The following is a 26536-nucleotide window of genomic DNA, read 5'->3' as shown; positions in this document are numbered from 1 at the left end:
TCCTGAAGTCCACGATCAGTTCCTTGGTCTTTGCCACGTTGAGCTGCAGATGATTCTGCTCACACCACGTGACAAAGGAGTCGACCACAGCCCGGTACTCTGTCTCATCATCCCTGCTGATGCATCCAACCACCGCAGAGTCATCAGAAAACTTCTGAAGATGGCAGGTCTCTGTGCAGTGGCTGAAGTCTGTGGTGTAGAGGGTGAAGAGGAAGGGGGAGAGGACAGTCCCCTGTGGTGCCCCTGTGTTGCTAATCACCTTGTCAGACACACACTGTGGGAGACGTACATATTGTGGTCTTCCTGTCAGGTAATCAACAATCCAGGACACCAGGACTATTGACATGATACATTGTGAGACATTTTTTAACATATAAAGGGTGTCCAATTTGAGGAATAAGTACAATTATGTGTTTAGGTGGTTTAAATATGATGGAAACATGCAGTAGTTTAGTATTGATTAAAATACCTATAAAGAATGGTAGATTTCCAGTCATGATTTCCAGTAACTGTTGTTTCAATAAAAAGCAACTGTGCGAAAGAAGTGGAAAATCAACATCATAGTTCAACAGTGTTTCAATATTAGAATCTGACATTGTTTCGATGTCAACATTATTAGAAAATATAGCGTCGAATCAATGTCAGCTTTCAACATTGATTCAATATCAAAAACTGACGTTTCAATAACAATAAAGGGTGCAAGTGTAACGTTAGGTCAACGTCACACCTCAACGTTGATTCAGTGTTTCCTTGCTATCTGGATCCCTTCTAGTGCACACCCGTGACATATACAATTATTTAATCCTAACAAAAAAATATTGGAGACTTCCCACGTACCACCAGACATAGGTGGTACACGTATTACAATTTGAGAACGACTGCTATAGTAAATGTTGTGTGCTTTAACCTCTCTAGGCCAAGTGTTAAACTGATGCAAAGTAAACTGAGCAGCCACAGTGAATCAAGCGAAAAGTCCTTGCCATTTTAGATGAAGTGAAGGAGACTCAGCTGGTTCATAGCAAGATGTTAAATGCCTTGCTGAAGTAGAAAAATTGATTTAGTTGCATAATTCCTTGAAGGGGTGGTTTTACCTCTCAAAACCCAAGACGATGTTGAGGCTCTTAATGGAAGACTGGAGGACTGCAGTCTTATCTCTGCTGTATTACGTTTACTCCCCCCCCCCCCCATTCTGTTTGCCAGTGTTCTTTATACAGTAGTCAGAAATAATTCTTTGATATGTTTTTTTCTTTCAGTTTTTGTTTTGCTTCCTGTTATTAAGTTCATGAGAACTAAAGCATGTTTTTTTTTCTAACTGCATGTGTTTTATGAGGTCTTACTATAGATGTGAGGGTTTGTCCTCAGAGAAGCCTTTTGTGTTTCACTTCTGCGTCTTCCTGAATTCACATTCACTCTGTGTGTTCACAAACGGCAGAAAAGCTGCACATTCTTACACTCTGGGTTACAACCTCACTGCATCACCTCTAAAAATTGAAGATGGGGAAAATTAATGGATGTCTCAAGTGCATTTTTGTCTTCTTCAATGTGCTTTTTGCAGTAAGTGGAATCTTTATTTTTTTGTTTTTAGGATTTCATTTTGATGATTGATTTATTGATTTTTGTTATTATTTATGTTGAAGGAAAGAGAGAAACTAAAAGGATTTATTTTTCACAAGTTTATTTTAAAAAAAAGAAAATTGTTCACTTCAGTTTTATTTATGTAGCACCAAATCACAAGAACAGTTGCCTCGTGGCACTTTACATTGTAAGGTAAAGACCCAACAATAAGACATACATGCAGAAATGGAAAAACTATTTTCAGCATTCTCATATTTTAATCTAACTATGAACCACTGAAGCCTTTTTGTCTTTTACCATGGTGAAGCAGTGCTGCAAGATATAATGATTAAAAGACTGGGCAGTTAGAAGAAGCTGTTTTTCCATAATTTAGAACAAATAAATAAGGATTTATTTTTAATGCTTAGCACACATATTTCCTACTATGTTTTATTAAAATTACATTTACATTGCTTCTAGCAATGAGCACTCTGAGTGCAAAAGTATACATATATACATAAATGTATATACATACACACACACACACACACACACACACACACACACACACACACATATATATATATATATATATATATATATATATAGTATATATATATATATATGCATATGTGTATATATACGTATATATATGTACACACACACACACACACACACACACACACACACACACACACATATATATATACATATATATACACATACATATATACATATATATACACATACATACATACATATACATACACATACATACATACATATATATATATATATATATATATATATACAGTGGGGCAAAAAAGTATTTAGTCAGCCACCGATTGTGCAAGTTCCCCCACTTAAAATGATGACAGAGGTCAGTAATTTGCACCAGAGGTACACTTCAACTGTGAGAGACAGAATGTGAAAGAAAAATCCATGAATTCACATGGTAGGATTTGTAAAGAATTTATTCGTAAATTAGGGTGGAAAATAAGTATTTGGTCACCTCAAACATGGAAAATCTCTGGCTCTCACAGACCTGTAACGTCTTCTGTAAGACGCTTTTCTGTCCCCCACTCGTTACCTGTATGAATGGCACCTGTTTGAATCCATCATCTGTATAAAAGACAGCCTCAAACAGTCAGACTCCAAACTCCGCCATGGCCAAGACCAAAGAGCTTTCGAAGGACACCAGGAAAAGTATTGTAGACCTGCACCAGACTGGGAAGAGTGAATCTACAATAGGCAAGCAGCTTGGTGTGAAAAAAATCAACTGTGGGAGCAATCATCAGAAAATGGAAGACATACAAGACCACTGATAATCTCCCTCGATCTGGGGCTCCACGCAAGATCTCATCCCGTGGGGTCAAAATGATCATGAGAACGGTGAGCAAAAATCCCAGAACCACACGGGGGGACCTGGTGAATGACCTGCAGAGAGCTGGGACCAAAGTAACAAAGGTCACCATCAGTAACACACTACAACGGCAGGGAATCAAATCCCGCAGTGCCAGACGTGTTCCGCTGCTGAAGCCAGTGCATGTCCGGGCCCGTCTGAAGTTTGCCAGAGAGCACATGGATGATACAGCAGAGGATTGGGAGAATGTCATGCGGTCAGATGAAACCAAAGTAGAACTTTTTGGTATAAACTCAACTCGTCGTGTTTGGAGGAAGAAGAATACTGAGTTGCATCCCAAGAACACCATACCTACTGTGAAGCATGGGGGTGGAAACATCATGCTATGGGGCTGTTTTTCTGCCAAGGGGACGGGACGACTGATCCGTGTTAAGGACAGAATGAATGGGGCCATGTATCGTGAGATTTTGAGCCAAAACCTCCTTCCATCAGTGAGAACTTTGAAGATGAAACGAGGCTGGGTCTTCCAACATGACAATGATCCAAAACACACCGTCCGGGCAACAAAGGAGTGGCTCCGTAAGAAGCATTTGAAAGTCCTGGAGTGGCCTAGCCAGTCTCCAGACCTCAACCCCATAGAAAATCTGTGGCGGGAGTTGAAAGTCCGTGTTGCTCGGCGACAGCCCCAAAACATCACTGCTCTCGAGAAGATCTGCATGGAGGAATGGGCCAAAATACCAGCTACTGTGTGTGCAAACCTGGTAAAGACCTATAGTAAACGTTTGACCTCTGTTATTGCCAACAAAGGTTATGTTACAAAGTATTGAGTTGTATTTTTGTTATTGACCAAATACTTATTTTCCACCCTGATTTACGAATAAATTCTTTACAAATCCTACCATGTGGATTCATGGATTTTTTTTTTCACATTCTGTCTCTCACAGTTGAAGTGTACCTCTGGTGCAAATTACCGACCTCTGTCATCATTTTAGGTGGGGGAACTTGCGCAATCGGTGGCTGACTAAATACTTTTTTGCCCCACTGTATATATATATATATATATATATATATATATATATATATATATATAGACAAGAAAGCTCCTTACCATGCATGGAGGGTTTCACCCCAAGTCCAGCACCCTGAGGCTGTACGCTAAGCGGAAGGAAGGGGGCCGGGGACTGGTGAGTGTCAGCACCACAGTCCAGGATGAGACAACGAACATCCAAGAATACATTGGGAAGACGGCCCCAACTGACCGAGTGCTCAGTGAATACCTCAGGCAGCAGAAACCCAAGAAAGAGGAGGGAGATGAGAAACCATCATGGAAGGACAGGCCCCTGCACGGTATGTACCACCGGCAGATGGAGGAGGTGGCTGATATCCAGAAATCCTACCAGTGGCTGGACAAAGCTGGACTGAAAGACAGCACAGAGGCTCTAATCATGGCAGCACAAGAACAAGCTCTGAGCACAAGATCCATAGAGGCTGGGGTCTATCACACCAGGCAAGACCCCAGGTGCAGGCTGTGTAAAGATGCCCCAGAGACAATCCAGCACATAACAGCAGGGTGCAAGATGCTAGCAGGCAAGGCATACATGGAACGCCATAACCAAGTGGCCGGCATAGTGTATAGGAACATCTCTGCCGAGTATAACCTGGAAGTCCCGAGGTCAAAATGGGAGATGCCCCCAAGGGTGGTGGAGAATGACCGAGCTAAGATCCTGTGGGACTTCCAGATACAGACGGACAAAATGGTGGTGGCTAAACAACCGGACATAGTGGTGGTAGACAAACAGAAGAAGACGGCCGTAGTGATCGATGTAGCGGTTCCGAATGACAGCAATATCAGGAAGAAGGAACACGAGAAGCTGGAGAAATACCAAGGGCTCAGAGAAGAGCTCGAGAGGATGTGGAAGGTGAAGGTAACGGTGGTCCCCGTGGTAATCAGAGCACTAGGTGCGGTGACTCCCAAGCTAGGCGAGTGGCTCCAGCAGATCCCGGGAATAACATCGGAGATCTCTGTCCAGAAGAGCGCAGTCCTGGGAACAGCTAAGATACTGCGCAGGACCCTCAAGCTCCCAGGCCTCTGGTAGAGGACCCGAGCTTGAAGGATAAACCGCCCGCAGGGGCGTGCTGGGTGTGTTTATTTTGGTTTTTATATATATATATATATATATATATATATATATATATATATATATATATATATATACCATCCGACTACACTTCTCCAGTCGTTCGGACTGGAGAAGTGTAGTCGGATGGTAACAAAGAGAGGGAAGGTAGTCAGAACGGAGGGGATTGAACTACCAGAAGGCAACATTGCAGACATAGAGGACAGTTACAAGTACCTGGGGATCCCGCAGGCAAATGGGAACCATGAAGAGGCCGCTAGAAAGGCTGCAACCACCAAGTACCTGCAGAGGGTCAGGCAAGTCCTGAGGAGTCAGCTGAATGGTAAGAACAAGATCCGGGCCATCAACACATACGCCCTGCCCGTGATCAGGTACCCTGCTGGGGTAATAGGCTGGCCAAAGGAGGAGATAGAAGCCACTGACATAAAGACAAGAAAGCTCCTGACCATGCATGGAGGGTTTCACCCCAAGTCCAGCACCCTGAGGCTGTACGCTAAGCGGAAGGAAGGGGGCCGGGGACTGGTGAGTGTCAGCACCACAGTCCAGGATGAGACAAGGAACATCCAAGAATACATTGGGAAGATGGCCCCAACTGACCGAGTGCTCAATGAATACCTCAGGCAGCAGAAACCCAAGAAAGAGGAGGGAGACGAGGAACCATCATGGAAGGACAGGCCCCTGCACGGTATGTACCACCGGCAGATAGAGGAGGTGGCTGATATCCAGAAATCCTACCAGTGGCTGGACAAAGCTGGACTGAAAGACAGCACAGAGGCACTAATCATGGCAGCACAAGAACAAGCTCTGAGTACAAGATCCATAGAGGCTGGGGTCTATCACACCAGGCAAGACCCCAGGTGCAGGCTGTGTAAAGATGCCCCAGAGACAATCCAGCACATAACAGCAGGGTGCAAGATGCTAGCAGGCAAGGCATACATGGAACGCCATAACCAAGTGGCCGGCATAGTGTACAGGAACATCTGTGCCGAGTATAACCTAGAAGTCCCGAGGTCAAAATGGGAGATGCCCCCAAGGGTGGTGGAGAATGACCGAGCTAAGATCCTGTGGGACTTCCAGATACAGACGGACAAAATGGTGGTGGCTAACCAACCGGACATAGTGGTGGTAGACAAACATCAGAAGACGGCCGTAGTGATCGATGTAGCGGTTCCGAATGACAGCAATATCAGGAAGAAGGAACACGAGAAGCTGGAGAAATACCAAGGGCTCAGAGAAGAGCTCGAGAGGATGTGGAGGGTGAAGGTAACGGTGGTCCCCGTGGTAATCGGAGCACTAGGTGCGGTGACTCCCAAGCTAGGCGAGTGGCTCCAGCAGATCCCGGGAATAACATCGGAGATCTCTGTCCAGAAGAGCGCAGTCCTGGGAACAGCTAAGATACTGCGCAGGACCCTCAAGCTCCCAGGCCTCTGGTAGAGGACCCGAGCTTGAAGGATAAACCGCCCGCAGGGGCGTGCTGGGTGTTTTATATATATATATATATATATATATATTCTGTATTGGTCAAACCTAACCAATGGGCAGATCGACCAAAGTTTAAACTTGAAATTCTCTGTGGTACTGTTTATCTTTTGTTTCTTTTGTTTTGAAACATTTTTAAAACAAGTCCCTGATGAATTTATCTTTTAAAGAATAAATGTTTCCTTGGTACATTTAGGCAACCATACAGGAACTCTGGTTTTGCTATTGCAGATGACATGATCTGAGTCTCTTTCCTCAGATAGTTGGATTTGGGCTGATTTACGGATTGCTACAGACCTCTACCCATAAGGTAAACAGTCTCATTAATTTTTCAGTTTTTAATTAGAACAAAGCAGATTGCTGATTTTTTTAAGTGTCACTTTCTTTTAGAATGTTTCCTTTTAACATGTTTAATATATCCACATTTTATTCCCCAGCATGCTACCGACCTGTTGTTAGTTAACAAAATATGTTTCAAAATGTTCCTCCAGTTGTTCCTTTTTTCCATACTATTTTTCGAACTATTTGTCAAGCCTTTTGTTACCTGACCCCAACTGTTTTGCAATGTGTTGCCATTTTTAGTACAGAAGTACAAGAACATGACATGCAGTAGTGTCATATAAACCATTAACAGAAAAAGGTAGTACACAAGCCTTGAGACGACTGTTGTGATTTGGCGCCAGTGTTGGGAAGGTTACTTTTAAAATGTATTCCACTACAGATTACAGAATACATACGCCAAAATGTATTCTATAACGTATTCCGTTACGTTACTCAATGAGACTAACGTATTCTGAATACTTTGGATTACTTAATATATTATCATGCTTTTTACAACTACGTGAATGTACTATTGCTGTGTGATTTATTACTGTTACTGAAGGTCCGCGACTCCGAACTGTAGTAAACGGACCTCTGACTAATACGTCGGTTCCGTGTTGGGCTTGTAGCTGAAAAATAGCTTTACTTTGTTGTCTGGGTCACCTTTGCTTGTGAGAGACAGAGAGAGGCGTTGAAAGGCTGCTCCAATGGAACTTATTGTTTCGTAGGAAAACATGAACACAGTGTACAGTCGAGTCTTAATAGCTTACTTACAACTGGGCTCGCCAGGCACTCTTCTTGGCTGCAGTGGTTATTATTATATTTACATGCTTCCAGCTCCCGTTTTTGTTTGATGACAACTCGTACTTTTCCACTCTCCTTTTTCTCCCTCCTCGCGCTCACAGACACATAATGGGTATGGCGATCCATTCTCCCTGCAGCACGGACTACACTGCCTATGATGCTACATTCTTTAGGGCTATACCTGTAGCATTCTGCCTATTAGCTTTTTTTTTTTTTTTTTTTTCTAAATGACATCAGAAACAGCAGTATGCGACATTACGTGATGGCAGAGCTTCAGTTCATCCTTTGTCTTTTTTTTTTTTTTTTAAATAAATAGGACAGGGGGAATGAATGAGAGAAAGAGGGGGAGAGAAAGAAAGAAAACCAAAGGGGAGAAGAGACGGTGAGAAGGGGGGGAAGAGAGAGAAAAAAAAAAGAACTCCTGGGTCACCTGTATGGAGAAAAAAAAACAAAAAACAAAAAAAACAAACAGAGGAGACAGCAAACAACAAAGAGCAACATAATAATAGAGAAAACAAAGCACCATCACAATAAACTAGCTAGTCATAGATATCAATATTTACTAAATAATAAACGATATTGTGCAGCACGCAAGATAGACAGCGCACAGTGTGCTTTGAGGCAGCAGCCAAGAAAGCTTTAGTCCGCGTCTGTGAATACCCATGTGTGCATACCTGTGTGGATCAGCATGCTTGCATTCCAAAGGTTTCTCCATGTAATGATCTGCTAGGGAGTGTGGGGGGGCCACAGCCCCGTCCTCCAGGGTGTGAAGCGGGTATGGAGGAGATCAAAACTCCAGACATCCAGAGGCCCCCAGAACACAAGAGACCATGGAAGACCAACAGATGGGCAGCCGCGCCACTGTTCCAGTAAGAGCTGAGGAGAGTCCCTGCCTATTAGCTTTACACAACAACAACAACAAAAAGGCGCTTTCTCACCCAGGAAACACACAGTCGCCATGGCAACCATAATGCTGCCGCCTGGAACAACAGAACATAGTTGTCAAGCAAAACCGAAACAGTCCTGACCCGCGACAAAATGAAACAGGAAAATACCGCCATGTAATCCATTTATTTTAACAAAGTAACTGTATTCTAAATACCACCTTTTTAAATGGTAACTGTAATGGAATACAGTTACTCATATTTTGTATTTTAAATACGTAACGGCGGTACATGTATTCCGTTACTCCCCAACACTGTTTGGCGCTATATAAATAAAATGAAATTGAATTGAATGAGCTGGCCTCTTCACTCAGGAATGCTACTTGCTGGGTGGTGAGTTGCAGGTTGGTCCTCGTATGGCCTGGTTCAGGTTTTGAAATGCTTCTTGTGTGACCTATGGTAGCATGGGGGGGGGGGGGGGGTTGGGATAGTCAGTCTAACATGGACCGGACAGTCATGTCTAAAATGTTATTTTGGATGATTGTTTTTGATTTGTTTTTTCATTTGAAGAACTAAATAATTTTCCAGATTAATCCATTGTTGGTGTCCTTTCCTATCATTCAGGAGGAGTTCTCATCACTTGATTTGCCAGACATGATTTGGGGTTGGTTGTTTGCCATCGGCGTCCTCGGTATTTCCTCTCTGGGAATCTTTGCTACGTGCTGTGAGTCAATCATCGGCCTCAAACTAGTATGTACAACTCCACATCAAACAAGATAACAAGCTGATGCTGTGTTAATTTTATAGTTATTAGAACAATAACTGTGGATGCTCTTTGTATTGTTTTGTTTGTACAGTTTGCAAGCTTCATGGGGATTGGAATGATCATCATGTTTTATGGTGGCATCAATGTAGCGACAGGAAGAAATGAGGTCATCTTGTCTTTTCTTTCTTAATTCTGCTGTGTTCTCCATTGCTGTCTGATCAGCTACATTTAGTATTTCCATCTGTTATCTTGCCGCTAGACTTAATTTTTATGTTTTGGAGATAAATTACCTTCATTGTCTTTCTGCAGTATGCTTTTTATATCTCAGTCTTAATAACTCACAATAACCAACACACTACCAAGTGATCAGTTTACTCAACCGTCCTAGTTGGCCATGACCATGGGACTTAAGAGGTACTTTAAAAAGAAAGCAAGTAGCATTTCAGAGAATGAGGATTCAGTCAAAATATTTCAGGAAGATACAAATAAAATCAGAAAGTGTAACTGCTGTAAGAGGAACCATTGAAGGGCCTCTTGGTTATGAGTGGACATATTATTGCTTAAGCGTCTGCTGTCTCATAATCCATAACATTATTATTGCTTCATCTTTCCCTCTGCTTTCTCTGTGCTTTTTGGCCTGCTGTGTCTGTCTGTCTTGAGGAGAATATATTCTTCATTTCTCTACCATTATACTAAAATGTTATTTTCTTTTCCAGATAGAGACTGCCCTCCAGAATGAACTACAAAAGGCCAACATAAGAGAAGAAGTCATTAGAAGTATGGTTGAGAAGATACAGTCAAATGTAATGTTTTTTGCACTATTTACCCCAATAATAGTAGTCTTTCTACTGGCCCTAGTGGATTTTGTTGCAACTGTGCTTTTACAAGTAGTCAACACAGAACTTGTAAGTTACCTAAACATAACAGTAGCACTGGAAGGGCCCAGAGGTGAACAAGGACCAACCTTAAAGGGGAGATCAGCCAAGATTGGAGTCAAAAAACATTTTGATTGCACCATATATTGACTGAATTGTTTTGCAATGATATTTACATTACAGTCACTATATTGATAAAAAACAGAATAGTGGAGAATTTTGTTGAGTATTTCCTGTTGTTTAAAGTCAATCTCTTGTTTGTTAACAGTTTCATTGCTGTGGAATTAGGAACGCCACAGACTGGGGTAATAATATCCCTGACTCCTGTGAATGCATTTCTTCAAATACTGGATCAGCAATGAATGGAAGATCCAACTCACTTAGATGCAAATCCAAGCCTCAGGTTGGTTTTACAGAATAGAACTATAATGTCAAGCTGAAAAGCAAATTGTTCATAAAACAATTTCATGACTAAATGTGTTGTGATTTTGGGTGTTTTTATATGTCAAATGATCATTAAAGCTATCATTGTCGCTGCTAATTTATTTTACCTTTTTTTCTTTCTTTCCTCCTTCCCTCTTTCTTGCTCACATTCCATTCATATTTTTTTCTCTCCCCCCACAGTAATTGATAAAATCCAAAAAGAACAGTTAACCTAGTTGTCTCTGAACTCATGTGTCATTAGGCTCTTAACATTGTGTACGCAATGCCTTTATGTGTTTCAGTGTTAACATTTTTTTTGTTTATTTCTTTATCTGTGCGTTTTGTTTAATTTTCTTTCCTTCCTCCTACCATTGTCACATCTGTTTTATTTGGGAAGATTGCACACAACAGCAATATTAAGCAGTTCCAAATTATACAGTGGGGCAAAAAAGTATTTAGTCAGCCACCGATTGTGCAAGTTCCCCCACCTAAAATGATGACAGAGGTCAGTAATTTGCACCAGAGGTACACTTCAACTGTGAGAGACAGAATGTGAAAAAAAAATCCATGAATCCACATGGTAGGATTTGTAAAGAATTTATTCGTAAATTAGGGTGGAAAATAAGTATTTGGTCAATAACAAAAATACAACTCAATACTTTGTAACATAACCTTTGTTGGCAATAACAGAGGTCAAACGTTTACTATAGGTCTTTACCAGGTTTGCACACACAGTAGCTGGTATTTTGGCCCATTCCTCCATGCAGATCTTCTCGAGAGCAGTGATGTTTTGGGGCTGTCGCCGAGCAACACAGACTTTCAACTCCCGCCACAGATTTCCTATGGGGTTGAGGTCTGGAGACTGGCTAGGCCACTCCAGGACTTTCAAATGCTTCTTACGGAGCCACTCCTTTGTTGCCCGGGCGGTGTGTTTTGGATCATTGTCATGTTGGAAGACCCAGCCTCATTTCATCTTCAAAGTTCTCACTGATGGAAGGAGGTTTTGGCTCAAAATCTCACGATACATGGCCCCATTCATTCTGTCCTTAACACGGATCAGTCGTCCTGTCCCCTTGGCAGAAAAACAGCCCCATAGCATGATGTTTCCACCCCCATGCTTCACAGTAGGTATGGTGTTCTTGGGATGCAACTCAGTATTCTTCTTCCTCCAAACACGACGAGTTGAGTTTATACCAAAAAGTTCTACTTTGGTTTCATCTGACCACATGACATTCTCCCAATCCTCTGCTGTATCATCCATGTGCTCTCTGGCAAACTTCAGACGGGCCCGGACATGCACTGGCTTCAGCAGAGGAACACGTCTGGCACTGCGGGATTTGATTCCCTGCCGTTGTAGTGTGTTACTGATGGTGACCTTTGTTACTTTGGTCCCAGCTCTCTGCAGGTCATTCACCAGGTCCCCCCGTGTGGTTCTGGGATTTTTGCTCACCGTTCTCATGATCATTTTGACCCCACGGGATGAGATCTTGCGTGGAGCCCCAGATCGAGGGAGATTATCAGTGGTCCTGTATGTCTTCCATTTTCTGATGATTGCTCCCACAGTTGATTTTTTCACACCAAGCTGCTTGCCTATTGTAGATTCACTCTTCCCAGTCTGGTGCAGGTCTACAATACTTTTCCTGGTGTCCTTCGAAAGCTCTTTGGTCTTGGCCATGGCGGAGTTTGGAGTCTGACTGTTTGAGGCTGTGGACAGGTGTCTTTTATACAGATGATGAGTTCAAACAAGTGCCATTCATACAGGTAACGAGTAGGGGACAGAAAAGCTTCTTACAGAAGACGTTACAGGTCTGTGAGAGCCAGAGATTTTCCTTGTTTGAGGTGACCAAATACTTATTTTCCACCCTAATTTACGAATAAATTCTTTACAAATCCTACCATGTGAATTCATGGATTTTTCTTTCACATTCTGTCTCTCACAGTTGAAGTGTACCTCTGGTGCAAATTACTGACCTCTGTCATCATTTTAAGTGGGGGAACTTGCACAATCGGTGGCTGACTAAATACTTTTTTGCCCCACTGTATCTACTCTATAAACCAATCCAGTGACCACATTCAAATTCATCAGCAGTTTTCAAGACTCCTATCAAAAACAATAAAAGATTACTTAAATTAATGGTTGACAATACAGCTATCAGTTATAGGACGTATTAACACCATAAAGTTGATGATATTACCTAAACTCAACTATTTATTCACAATGATCCCTATTTAACCCGCAGAAGCTTTTTTTTCACTATTCTGGACACAATAATAACTTCATTCTACTGGAAAAACAAAAACTCCAGAATAAAACTAAAAATATTACAAAAGTCAAAAGTCCAAGGAGTCCTAGAAGCACCAAATTTCAACTACTACTTCTTAGATAACCAACTACAATACCTTATCAAATGGATGCATTCAACCCATCACCTTCATCCAGGTCTAGACAATCTGATTATAAAGATCGATTAATCAAAGATTTACCATTTATCAGGAATACAATCACACATCACAACGGCTTAAAACCACTGCAACAGCAAACACTGTCAGCTTGCTGGAAGATTAATAAAATAAAAAACACTATATTCTCACCTACAACTCAAACACCCATATGGAATAGCCCTTACATCACTGCAAATAAATTACCCTGATAGGCATTAAATGGAAAGAAAAAGGCATCACACACCTCCGCCACATATTTTATCAGAATAACTTCTTAACATTTCAACAGTTCATTGACATATACAGGATTGACAGAAAATTATTTCGTCAACATAACCAACAAAAACACTCCATCAAAGCAAAATAAGTATCAATAACACTAACGTAGGACAACCATCACTAATAAACAGCATCAATAAAATTGCAAAGTCACAAAAACCACCCTTAAAACCAAATAAACTACTATCCTCTAATGATAATGCACCTCACGCTCAAATTAACAAATGGGAAAAAGACTCCATCATCCAGACAGATAATCAGTTTTGGAGTAGAGTCTGCAATAACATTTTCAGCATGTCTAACAACACCAACATACAAGTAATACAATATAAAATCATACTTCACTAGCTAGGCCCACGTCTTTATTTTAGATTTGACAGCGTTTTAGTAGATACAGGGAGTGCAGAATCATTAGGCAAGTTGTATTTTTGAGGAATAATTTTATTATTGAACAACAAACATGTTCTCAATGAACCCAAAAAACTCATTAATATCAAAGCTGAATGTTTTTGGAAGTAGTTTTTAGTTTGTTTTTAGTTTTAGCTATTTTAGGGGGATATCTGTGTGTGCAGGTGACTATTACTGTGCATAATTATTAGGCAACTTAACAAAAAACAAATATATACCCATTTCAATTATTTATTTTTACCAGTGACACCAATATAACATCTCCACATTCACAAATATACATTTCTGACATTCAAAAACAAAACAAAAACAAATCAGCAAGCAATATAGCCACCTTTCTTTGCAAGGACACTCAAAAGCCTGCCATCCATGGATTCTGTCAGTGTTTTGATCTGTTGACCATCAACATTGCGTGCAGCAGCAACCACAGCCTCCCAGACACTGTTCAGAGAGGTGTACTGTTTTCCCTCCTTGTAAATCTCACATTTGATGATGGACCACAGGTTGTCAATGGGGTTCAGATCAGGTGAACAAGGTGGCCATGTCATTAGTTTTTCTTCTTTTATACCCTTTCTTGCCAGCCACGCTGTGGAGTACTTGGACGCGTGTGATGGAGCATTGTCCTGCATGAAAATCATGTTTTTCTTGAAGGATGCAGACTTCTTCCTGTACCACTGCTTGAAGAAGGTGTCTTCCAGAAACTGGCAGTAGGACTGGGAGTTGAGCTTGACTCCATCCTCAACCCGAAAAGGCCCCACAAGCTCATCTTTGATGATACCAGCCAAAACCAGTACTCCACCTCCACCTTGCTGGCATCTGAGTCAGACTGGAGCTCTCTGCCCTTTACCAATCCAGCCACGGGCCCATCCATCTGGCCCATCAAGACTCACTCTCATTTCATCAGTCCATAAAACCTTGGAAAAATCAGTCTTGAGATATTTCTTGGCCCAGTCTTGACGTTTCAGCTTGTGTGTCTTGTTCAGTGGTGCATCCCTCTGCAAGATATCTCACTATTTTTGACTTTTCTGTGCCTGTCAAGTCCTTCTTTTGACCCATTTTGCCAAAGGAAAGGAAGTTGCCTAATAATTATGCACACCTGATATAAGGTGTTGATGTCATTAGACCACACCCCTTCTCATTACAGAGATGCACATCACCTAATATGATTAATTGGTAGTAGGCTTTCGAGCCTATACAGCTTGGAGTAAGACAACATGCATGAAGAGGATGATGTGGACAAAATACTCATTTGCATAATAATTCTGCACTCCCTGTATAGGTAAATGGCTTGGATGTGAATTCAGCTGCGGTTTGGGGAATTCCTCGAACGGGACTGGTCGTGGTTCCCGGGCCTAGCAGATCCCCATGTACTAAACAGAAGTGAAGGAGTTAAAGAAGAGGGAGGGTAGGGCACGTAAACGAGAATGAACAGCTTGTAGAACTGGGGGAACATATATAGATGAGAACCGGAAGGAGTGCGTTTTGGAGGCATGGTACCTCTCCTGAAATTCCGATACTTTATCTCCAATAGGACTTAGTGAATAAGACATTTGCACAAACTGCACACTCAACACCACTGATGAACACCTTCAAGCATTCTGGCTCTGTCCACCAATACAAAACGTCTGGAAAGAAATAACTACTAAAATATCCCAAATCCTTGACCACCTCTCCCTCTGTTTACTTGGCGATATGGAAGAACTAAACAAACTCCAAATATATCAAAACACCTCTGCTTGTGGTCCTGATTATTGCCAAGATACTGCTCAACTGGAAAAACTTCTCTTTAGGCTCTCGGAGGAGGCGGACGCACTTTTTCTCCTCTCCTCTCCCTTATCTTCCGTGCTTATGTCCTTGTCTAGTCTCGTGTTTTTTGTATTACTTTCCCTGGAACACACTCTCACAGTCTGTTTCTAAAACCTAAAGAGAATTATGGATTTGATCAACTGGTCTCTGAATGCTATTGACACCCTTTTCTCAATGAGAAGTCTGGGCTCGGGAGAGCCCGAGTGCCCTGGAGGTACTTTCCCTGCCGGATACACGATGGACGGATTGAGAGACCAGTGTCGGAGTGTTAAAGAACAGCTTTGAAATTCTCATGAGTTGTTGCAAAAGAAAAATTACCATCATAATCCGGCAACCCCTTCGGCGCCAGCTGTGGGCTCAAGGCTGGAGCCGAACAAAAACTCCCTGATAACGACTGTGTTGAGTCTGTTCCTTCCCATTCCATGCAAGGCCACCTGGGTTGGCTGAAAGACTATTTACTTAGCCTGGCAGGGTGAAGGACACTGTCTCAGCTGAACTATGGACACGCAAACACATACATATACTGATACTGATAACCACTCACTGACGCATCACCCTCCCTGCCCCGGATCCAACACCACCTCCAACGCTTACCTCCCCTCTGATGTGGACATCGGGTCAGCTGGAGGCGCAGTCGAAGATTGCAGCGGTCCCAGATCAGATGTACACACTGGAACACTTTCCCATGCTGCTTGTCTGTGTTTATTGTCCTATGGTGTGTTGATATCTGTGCATTCCTGTATTATCCTTTTGTGTTACACATTTTATTTCTTTTGTTTTTTTCTTCGCTACCTAGCCTGACCTGTCTCCCTAATGTGATGTTTGTGTATTGTATGTACGGTCGGCAAGGTCTGTCATCTCGGTTGTGGGCAAAAGACCTGCAACTGACAAATAAAGGCTATCTCTCAAAAAGATCACCACATTACAATGGGTAGGCCTCCTCACACAAGTAGGGTAAACAGAGAGGCCCAGACCTCCCTCTAAGGGAGATCTCTAAGGGAGAGGCCAGCCACCCTTCGAATTAAGCTCATTTCCGCAATGTCGTTCTTTTGTTCACTACCAAAAGTGCCCAAAAGAACTCGTGACCCTGAGGGTACGGACAAAGATCGACCGATTAATTGAGAGCTTCACTTTTATAATTTTTTATTTATAAAGTTTTGCACATGTAATTTAACATATCAGGCCCAATACAGCAAGTATCAACCGATATAAAGACATATATCAAAACAGGTTGGGCCATTGAGATTCGGATGATAACAATAAAACAGAAAAAAAATAAAATAAAAAATAATAATAATAATAATAATGAGCTTCACTCATTAGCTTCACACGAGCTTCACTTTTATGCTCAGCTCTCTCTTCATCATGACGGGCCGGTACCACTGCAGCCACACCACCAATCCGTCTGTCGATCTCTGTCTCCATTCTCCCATCAACTCTTCCACTTGGGGCAGAAACTTGTCCCCGACCCGGAGTGGGCACTCCACTCTTTTCCGGCTGAGAACTATGGCCTCAGATTTGGAGATGCTAATCCTCATTCCTGCTGCTTCACACTCGGCTGCGAACTGTTCCAGTGTGAGCTGGAGGCCATCACCCGATGAAGCCAACAAAACCACATCATCCGTGAAAAGCAGGAATGAGATTCTGAGGCCACCTAAGTGAAAGCCCTCCAGCACTTGGCTGCGCCTATAAATCCTGTCCATAAAAGTTATGAACAGAATCGGTGACAAAGGGCAGCCTTGGCGGAGCCCATCACCCACGAGGAACGAGTCCCCCTTATTGCCGGCTATGCGAACCAAGCTCTTGCAATGGTTGTATAGGGATCGAATGGGCAATGGGCCAGACACCCCATACTCCTGCAGCACCTCCATAGGACACCCTGAAGGACATGGTCGAATGCCTTCTCCAAGTCCACAAAACACGTGTAGACTGGTTGTGCAAATTCTCATGCGCTGTCAAGTATCATTGAGAGGATAAAGAGCTGATCCAGTGTCCCGCGACCAGGACGAAAACCACATTGTTCATCCTGTATCCGAGGATCGACTAACAGACGGAGTGTCCTTTCCAGCACCCTGTCATAGACTTTCCCAGGGAGGCTGAGGAGTGTGATCCCCCTGTAGTTGGAACACACCCTCCGGTCCCCCTTCTTAAAAATGGGGACCACTACCCTAGTCTGCCAGTCCACGGGTACTGCCCCTGATCTCCATGCAATATTGCAGAGGCGTGTCAGCCAGGACAGCCCTACAACATTCAGAACCGTCAGGAACTCAGGGCGGACCTCATCCACGTCAGGGGCTCTGCCACCAAGGAGTTGTTTAACTGCCTCAGTGACCTCACCCCCGGAAATTTGCGGGTCATCCCCCTCAGCCCCAGACTCTGCTTCCTTCATGGAAGACGTGCCAGTGCGATTAAGGAGGTCCTTGAAGTATTCCTTCCACCGCCCAACAATTTTCTCAGTCGAAGTCAGCAGCGCTCCACCGGCACTATACACAGTACAGGTAGAGCACCGCGTTCCCCTCCTGCCAGAATCTCTTTGAGGCAATTCGAAGGTCTTTTTCCATGGCCTCTCCAAACTCCTCCCACACCCGAGTTTTTGCTTCAGCCACTGCCCGAGCAGCATTCTGCTTTGCCTGTTGGTACCTGTCAGCTGCCTCCGAAGTCCCACAGGCTAACCAAGCCCAATAGTACTCCTTCTTCAGCCTGGTGGCTCCCTTCAACTCTGGGTACTACCATTTGGTTTGGGGGTTACTACCACGATAGGCACCAACCATCTTGCAGCCACAGCTCAGTGCAGCAGCTTCTGCAATGGAGGTGCTGAACATGGTCCATTCGGACCCATTGTCCCCAGTCTCCCTTGGAATGCTATCGAAGCTCTGCCGAAGAAGATCTCATGGACTGGGGCTCTGCTAGGTGTTCCCAGCACACCCTCACTATATGTTTAGGCACGCCAGGTCTGTCCAGTGTCCTCCCCCGCCACCTGATCCAATTCACCACCAGGTGGTGATCAGCTGACAGCTCAGCCCCTCTCTTTACCCGAGTGTCCAGAACATGGCTGCAGGTTTGGTGCTACGACTACAAAATCGATCATTGACCTGCGGCCTAGAGCGTCCTGGTGCCACGTGCACTTTTGGACACTCTTATGTTCAAACATAGTGTTCGTTATGGCCAAACTTTGGTTTGCAAGAAGTCCAATAACAAAACACCACTCGGGTTCAGATCAGGGAGGCCGGTCCTCCCAATCACGCCCCTCCAGGTCACACTGTCGTTACCCATGTGAGCATTGAAGTCTGCCAGTAGGGCACCTTCCAGCATCCCACAGGGACTCTAAAAAGGCTGGATACTCTGAGCTGCCACTTGGCGCATAAGCGCAAATGACAGTCAGGACCCGTTCCCTGACCCAAAGGTGCAGGGAACAAAACCCTCTCACCCACTGGCAAGAACCCCAACGTACAGGCAGCAAGCCGAGGAGATATTAGAATACCCGCCCCAGCCCACTGCCTCTCACCAGGGGCAACTCCAGACTAAGACAGAGTCCAGCGCCTCTCCAGGAGATTGGTTCCAGAGCCTGAGCCATGCGTTGAGGTGAGCCCGACTATATCTAGCTAGTACCTCTCAGCCTGACGCACTAACTCAGGCTCCTTCCCCAGAGAGGTGACATTCCATGTCCCAATTGCCAGTCTTGGTTGCCGGGGATCAGTCAGCCAGGACCTCTGCTCCTGGCCGCCGCACAGCGCACAATGCACCTGACCTCTATGCCGCTTCCTGAGGGTGGTTGGCCTGCAGGAGGATGGGCCCATGTCCCCTTTTCGGGCTGTGCCCTGCCGGGCCGCTCACCCTCAGGCACCCTCCCCGGGCCTGGCTCCAGGGCGGGGCCCCAGTAACCTTATCCTGGGCAGGGTAAACTGTTCCCTCGGTGATATTCTCATAAGGGTCTTCTGAATCACTCTTTGCCTGGTCCCTCACCCAGGACCAACTTGCCATGGGAGACCCTACCAGGGGGTAAAAGCCCCCAAGCAACATAGGCCCTGGCATCTCTGGGACACACAAACCCCTCCACCATGATAAGGTAGTGATTCGCGGAGGGGTATATTATATTATATTACATGAACAAGAATCGGAATTGAAGGAGATTTGCATTGATGGGGGGTTGAACATGAGTATCTAACAAAGAGGCTGGTGAGTGTAATCTCACCAGAATAAAACAACCTAAAACATTAACAGACTGTTTCTATTTACATCCACATTTTGCTCTTGTGTTCTTGCAGGGAACCAGTGGCCCACATGAAATCTATGAACAGGTATTCAATCATCTGACCTACCAGCCAATCAAAACACTGTACACTGTACTGCTGGTCAGATAATTACCATTTTCTCTTCTCTTCTGCAGCCCTGCTATGACATTATCCTTGAACTTTTGAACCTTTTCTTTAACATCCTGTTTGGCTTCTTCTTTGGATTTGCTGTTATAGCAGTAAGCTCTATCGTTTTTTTATTTTATTGCCATGGTTACCTCTGTGTGTCACTGACTCTGTTGTTCTTTAAGATTTTGTCAAAATCACCTTTGACTCCTTTAACCTGTACATTCAATAACTGTTCAACAGTGAAAAATCATTTTAACATAGTACTTGACTCTGGTCAATGGACTGCTAATCAAACAAAATATGGAATTTGAAGATGTTATTCTGATCTATGCGTTACAGTCTTTATTGTCCACTTTTTTGGCCACTTTGTTGCAAACTTGATAAGCCAAAACGTTTACATTTCACATGTTTTTTTCTTTTTAATTTAATCTATAATATTCATTTATCTTATGTAGCTTATTAGCCTCCTGATTTCAACTTTAACTAGCATGAAGCTGGAAACTCTTCAGCTTTAGACTAAAAGCCAGTCATTACAGTGTTGGAGCAGTACATACAAACAATACATTTTGATCATTCTTCTTCTCTGTCTTTATAGCTGCTGGGCCTGCTCATTACCATCTGCATGATTAATCAGGTCAAAAGTGACGACAGTAGAGGATCCATGTACTTGAGGAAATATTAAAGGGAGCCACCACACCACATGTCCTCTGGCCTTTGGGTTATAGTGCATCAACAGGAGTCGTGATCAGGATGTCACCTCGTTTTTATTTCACTGTGTTTTACTCACAAAAAAAAGAGAGAGTGAGAAAAGAAAAAAATAGTAATATGTGCTTTGTAAGTAATGTCTTTCTTTTCCTTCCAGTTTTTTAACATACCAAGCATAGCTTTAAAAGCAAAAATTTATTTTCTGAAAAGCTTTGTAACTTTTTTGTTATTTGATGATTTTCAGTGTTTAGTCATCTTAAATAGAGACCAATTATAGTAAAGAAATTAGATCTCAAAATCGGACTCTCTGTCTCTCGATTTCTTATAAGTACCAGTGAAAAGTTTGGACACATCTTCTCATTTAATGGCTTTTCTTTTTTTTTCATAACTATTTACATTGTAGATTCTCACTGAAGGCATCTGAACTATGAATGAACACATATGGAATTATGTAGTAAACAAAAAGGTGTAAAATAACTCAAAACATGTTTTATATTTTAGATTCTTCAAAGTAGCCACCCTTTGCTGTGATTACTGCTTTGCATTCTCTCAATGAGCTTCATGAGGTCGTCACCCGAAATGGTTTTCCAACAGTTTTGAAGGATTTCCCAGAGATGATGAGCACTTGTTGGCCCTTTTGCCTTCAGTCTGTGGTCCATCTCATCCCAAGCCATCTTGACTGGGTATAGGTCAGGTGACTGAAGGCCAGGCAATCTGGCACAGCACTTCATCACTGTCCTTCTTGGTAGTTAGTTTAACATTCTCTATTCCCAGCACCTCATCCTTCAAGAAAAAGGTCGCTAAAATATGTCCATTCCACGGTAGTCATTGTCCTGTTAAAAAATAAATGATGGTCCAACTAAACACAAACCAGATGGGGTGGCATGACGCTGCAGGATGCTGTGGTAGCCTTGCTGGTTCAGCGTGCCTTCAGTTTTGAATAAATCCCCAACAGTGTCACCAGCACAGCACCCCCACACTGTCACACCTTCTCCTCCACTACACAACTGATTGTCCAAACAGCATTAAAGGGTTAAACAGGGCAGATTTATTCATCATATTAGTTATTAGTCAAATCGACATGGCACAGCCAAGAGGGAGATCACAACAAAGATTTTATGAACCAGGAGCTAGAAATAACAAACTCAGATACACAAAAAAATTGCAAAACTGAAGATTAAATCATACAAAAAACTAGTATGAAAATCTCTTAAATCGAAAAAAAAAAAAAGAATCACAATCCCATAAGAAACTCAAAAACTGGGTCAAAGACCAAGGCCATGACAGAAGGTTGGAACTGGGTTGGAACTGGGAAGGACATTACTCCAAAGGTAGCGCCCTCCATTAAAGTTGGAAAAGGGAGAAAAAACAGAATAAGTTTTGGTTCTTATCAAGGGCGAGCCATTCAGGTATCACTGGGACATGCCATCCCAAGTCGGAACAATTAATTTAAAAAAATTGTTTTTTGTTGAAACTTGTAATTCTAACAGAGCTTGAAGTTTTACTGGAGTTTCCATGTTAATTGATAATTTTCTTTCTAGAAGCACCTTTGAATTAGTTCCTAGAATGATTTTGCATGTTCTCCCATGAGTTATTAGTTTCCTGGACACATTTAAAAAGGAAAAGCTGGTTTTCTAAACAAACAAACAAACAAACAAACAAACAAACAAACAAACAAACAAACAAACAAACAAAAAAACCCTCTTAGCTTAAAATTATGATTTCTGGAAAAATCTTTTTTTGTTTTTTCCCCCAGTGCTGTTGAGAATCTAAGAGAATTTGGGGGATTTCTGTTTTTCTTCTTAGAGATTTTTGAGACTTTAACCTGAGAGATTTAGCTTCTCTTAGGTTTTTGTAAGAATGTGCACATTTTTGATGACTTGATTACCTTTGGACTCTGTTATTTTGTCTTATCAGAATTAAAGCTTCCTTTTATGTTCCACTCCTATGTTCTGCATGCTGAGTTTGTTATCAGTAACTGATACAAAAAAATATCAGTACAATCTTCAGACAACCACTGATTTTTCTTTAGTTTCTACAAACTTGTTGTCATATTTTCACTCCATTGTGACTTGTTGTACTAGACAGACAAACAGTGTTGAAACTACAATTTTTGACTACAACAGAGGGAAATACCAACCATACCAACCAGCAGCTGTTTTGCTTCCATGTGTCTAACCTCCTGAAGTGCATTTTTATCTTTCTTTGTAAAATCAGCTGCTCTGCTGCTAGTGCGCTTTTCCATAATTGGGATTGGTCAGATAATGCAAATGCCATCCTGGGTTATCTCAGAGAGTTGATGAGCCTCAAGGTGGCAGTAATGGTGTACAATCCTGCAGCAGATGAGCATGTGGGTTGTGTGTGGTGTGAAATTAAATTCTCCAGTCTGAGTTTGTTTCTTCTGATCTTGAGTCATTAAAAACATGAAAGGAAAACCAAAGGAAACAAAAAGAGAGATCAGCATATTAGAGCTAAACTGCCATTTGGACTCATGCCAGAAATTCATAGGAGAAATGAGGGGTGGCGAGCTGATTACAGGAAGACAAAATGTTTTGACTTTATCTACTGTGATGTTGGAGACAACATGAAAGTAAACAATGTTCCCACGCCCAAAATCAGCTACAGAAGCTGTTCAGATTTCATGCTTTGCAGTGTTCTTATGAATCTCAGGAGTTTTTACCGTTTTTTCTGATGGCTTAAGCATATTTTTTGTAACTATTGGCTATTTTTGCAAAACTCTACACACAAATCAGAAAACCCTTCACCAAATCAGCAAAACATTGTAGTTTTCTTGCAAAAGCTAATAAACCTTGCTTAACTGTCCAAACCTTCGTAAAAATGGTATTTTTGTATCAAACAGTTAACACAAGCCATCACATTAATAAGCACACAATGCACCAACCTAACACTGATGGTATGAATAAAAAACACATCTGGCTTTTGCTGGTGTTTATTCACACACATCAAAACAAACACAAGTGCTTATTTCCAATTCAAAACAAAATAGTAATTACACTGAGTTTTTACGTGCTTCTGAGTGTTTACGTGTTTTGGAGTTGGTACGTGCTTCAGAGTTCGTATGTGTTTTGAAGTTTGTACATGCTTTGTCTCTAGGGGCCACCGTAAATATAATTTTATTTTTTCACTCCACATAAATTGAAATAAATAAATCATATAATACAAAACCCAACTATTCACAGTTCAACTTTTAACTATTTAAATTTTCAGCTTTTTCCTTTTAAACATATTTAAAGTGTAACACCACAAAACACTGCAAACCACAACACAATTAAATATAAATTAAAATATGAAAACAAAAAGAAGATGCATATTCTCTGTCATATAGGCCTGCATGAATAAACTTTCTGAATCCTTTATCATCCGCAACTGAAAATAGTTGTGGGTCATTACTGTACCTTTCTAATGTGATGTTGTTGTCCCTGGCTCTCTTTCTCAGTCTCTCCCTCCTGCTCTGTTCCTGTGCTACTGCGTAGTGATGTTCGATTCGTGAACAAATACTCGAGAATCACTTTACTGACTCGTGAATCATGATTCACAAGCGCAACTGACTCACTGACTCATCCCTGTTTCTGTTAGCAAACTAATCCCATTATTAGAAATATATCTAGCTTATAATTAAAATTGTGGGTAAAAAAACAACAGCCAGTTTCTTAACAAAAACATTCCTGCTCTGAACTGGAAGAAAAAACCCTGAGTAGAAGCTCACATCACACATCAAGACAACAGCTCCTCGGTTCACTGTAGCATCGCTCAGCTAGCATGCTAACAGCACATTTGAGTTACTCACACCCTCATAGTAGAAGCGAATCACTCAGGACTCACTAACCTCCTCCCTCCTGGCTCACAGCTCAAACGAGTTGAATGAATCACTGGCTGTGTCCGAATTCAGGGGAAGGATGCTCATAAGGACACTACCTACCTACGTCACAAGGTAGTGTCCTTAGACGGACGGGTAGTCAGGAAGTGAGTGGCTGTGGACAGCCCCCTTTTTTTTCTCTATAGAAACTTTATTGAACAAACAATGAGTATCCAACATAACAGACGGGCTGTGGACAGCCTCCTAGCCTTCAACTCTGCCCTTACTTATGTGTTTTTCCGTCGCTAACGCCACAGCGCGAAAAATTTAAAATGGACCCACAAATGTTGCTCCGTTGTGTGGACAATTTTATTTCTTGAGGAGCTAGAAAAACCTTATCGTTGTCACCCGCACGTTTTGTACCTTAGGCTCATCAGAGACAATCATATCTAGGTAAAATAATTTCCTTTAATCTACACGTATTTAGGAATTACTCAGCTAATTACACGTATGAATTATTGCCAGCGTTGTGCCAAAAAGTGTTCGCCTGCCAAAACTGATTTCCAATGTTTCCGTGTGTAATATCTTTATGTATGTTGGTAAATAGACTTCGGTGAACATGGTTTACAAAGGGGTTTTATATATACAATAATTACCTGTTGTTCAAGTATCTTCATAACTCTGGTTGTAATGTAGGTACACTTGATATATTTGTTGCGCTGTCTGCTGTCCTCTTGGCCAGATTACTCTTTTTTTTTTTTCATCATTGTTTTTATTGCAGATTTTCCTTTAACAAGACAGTGTCTCGACATTAGACACAGAACAACAAAACAGTACAAACACAAAACGTACACAACAGCTCTTAAATAAGGCATAATACAAGATACAAAATACAAAATATAACATACAAGAGGTGGTGAGTCAGTCTTACAGCGCCCGGGTGGTGATCACGTGCGTAGTAGTCCTTTGAATAAGATAGCGGAAAGGTCCGGTCCAATATAGTCCAAAAAGGGGTGCCACATCCCATAGAACTGACCCACACTGTGGTGTATAACGTGTGTGAGATATTCCAGAGGAATCAGTTCAAAAATTATTTTGCACCAGCCACAGACAGTGGGAGTCCTATCGTTGATCCATTGTAAGAGGATATTTTTCCTGGCTGCAAATGTTAGAGTGTTATACAATCTTTTGTTGGCCGCCGCTTTTAGGCGGTCACTTGGAAGACCTAGAATCAGAGATAAAGGGTCCATCTCTATATCAACGTGGAAGATTTTCCCCAGTTCACCTGTAATGTCAGCCCAGTATTCTTGAAGCTTGTAACAGGACCAAAAACAGTGAGTTAAAGCCCTTACATCAGTTTTGCACTTAAGACACACAGGGGAAAGAGAGCGGTTGAAGAGGTGTCTGCGGTGAGGGGATACGTGTAATCTGTGTAAAATCTTAAGTTGGATTGCTCTTGTCCGAGTACAAATTGAAATCCTTTTTGCGAGAGACCAAACGGTATCCCACTTATCTTCATCTATGGTTACCGACAGTTCCCTCTCCCACACACCTCTAATCCCCTGCGCATCAGTGGTAGTCAAAGCATTAAGCACATGATAAAATGAACTCAGCGACACCTTCAGCTGTTGCCTAAACAAAACCTTCTCAACATCAGATACTTCAGGGTGCTCAGCAAGGGTTGTACTGTGAGTGATATAGTGTCGTATTTGCAGAAAACGAAAGAAATCCTGTCTAGGCAAGCCGTAACTGTTGGTAAGTCGTTCAAACGACATGAGTTCACCACCCGAGAAAAGGTCACCAAGAGACTTAATATTCTTATCAGACCATCATTGAAAGCCGGGGTCCAAGGAACCCGGAGGGAAAGCAGGGTTATTCATTATAGGGGTAAAGGTTGATGTTATTCTCGATCTTCCCTCAAGACGGCGGACAATTCGCCACGCTTTTAGGGTGTTGATTGTTACAGGATTTGTACAAAGGGCCTTAATTCCGTTAAAATCATTACAAAATAATAGATCGCTCAGTTTGCATTGTGACAGAGCTGTCTCAATATCCGACCAGATTGAGGTTTTACCCCTAACCCAGTCGCTCACAAATCTTAAATGGGCAGA

At 42.3% G+C, this 26536-nt stretch overlaps 1 protein-coding gene and 1 long non-coding RNA gene across 6 annotated transcripts; one reads left to right on the top strand and one right to left on the bottom strand.

Annotated features, from left to right (window-relative positions):
- Positions 1-1190: 1190 nt before the first annotated feature.
- LOC309692895 (tetraspanin-6-like) lies at positions 1191-22162 on the top strand. Of its 5 annotated transcripts, none has more exons than XM_082511751.1 (9): positions 1191-1554; positions 6794-6844; positions 9168-9293; positions 9401-9475; positions 10026-10112; positions 10453-10587; positions 19808-19840; positions 19930-20013; positions 20499-22162. In XM_082511751.1, exons 1-9 carry the CDS (start codon positions 1495-1497, stop codon positions 20583-20585), a joined length of 738 nt encoding a protein of 245 aa, XP_082367877.1. In that variant the 5' UTR covers positions 1191-1494; the 3' UTR covers positions 20586-22162. The 5 variants fall into 5 exon arrangements, with proteins under 5 accessions (XP_082367877.1, XP_082367880.1, XP_082367878.1 ...); XM_082511754.1 differs by having other exon boundaries at positions 6766-6844; XM_082511755.1 differs by lacking the exon at positions 1191-1554 and adding an exon at positions 6068-6533.
- A 102-nt stretch (positions 22163-22264) lies between these two features.
- On the bottom strand, positions 22265-24701 carry LOC309692907. Its single transcript, XR_014272516.1, has 2 exons — positions 24025-24701; positions 22265-23014 (listed from the first exon to the last, which is right to left on the bottom strand). It is a non-coding gene; the product is annotated as an uncharacterized lncRNA (long non-coding RNA).
- Positions 24702-26536: the final 1835 nt, after the last annotated feature.

Source organism: Aulonocara stuartgranti (genome assembly GCF_965226115.1).
Source record: "Aulonocara stuartgranti genome assembly, chromosome: 17".
Classification (NCBI taxonomy): Eukaryota; Metazoa; Chordata; class Actinopteri; order Cichliformes; family Cichlidae; genus Aulonocara; species Aulonocara stuartgranti.
The sequence above is the reverse complement of the archived record's forward strand: the minus strand, read 5'-3'. Positions and strand labels throughout refer to the sequence as shown.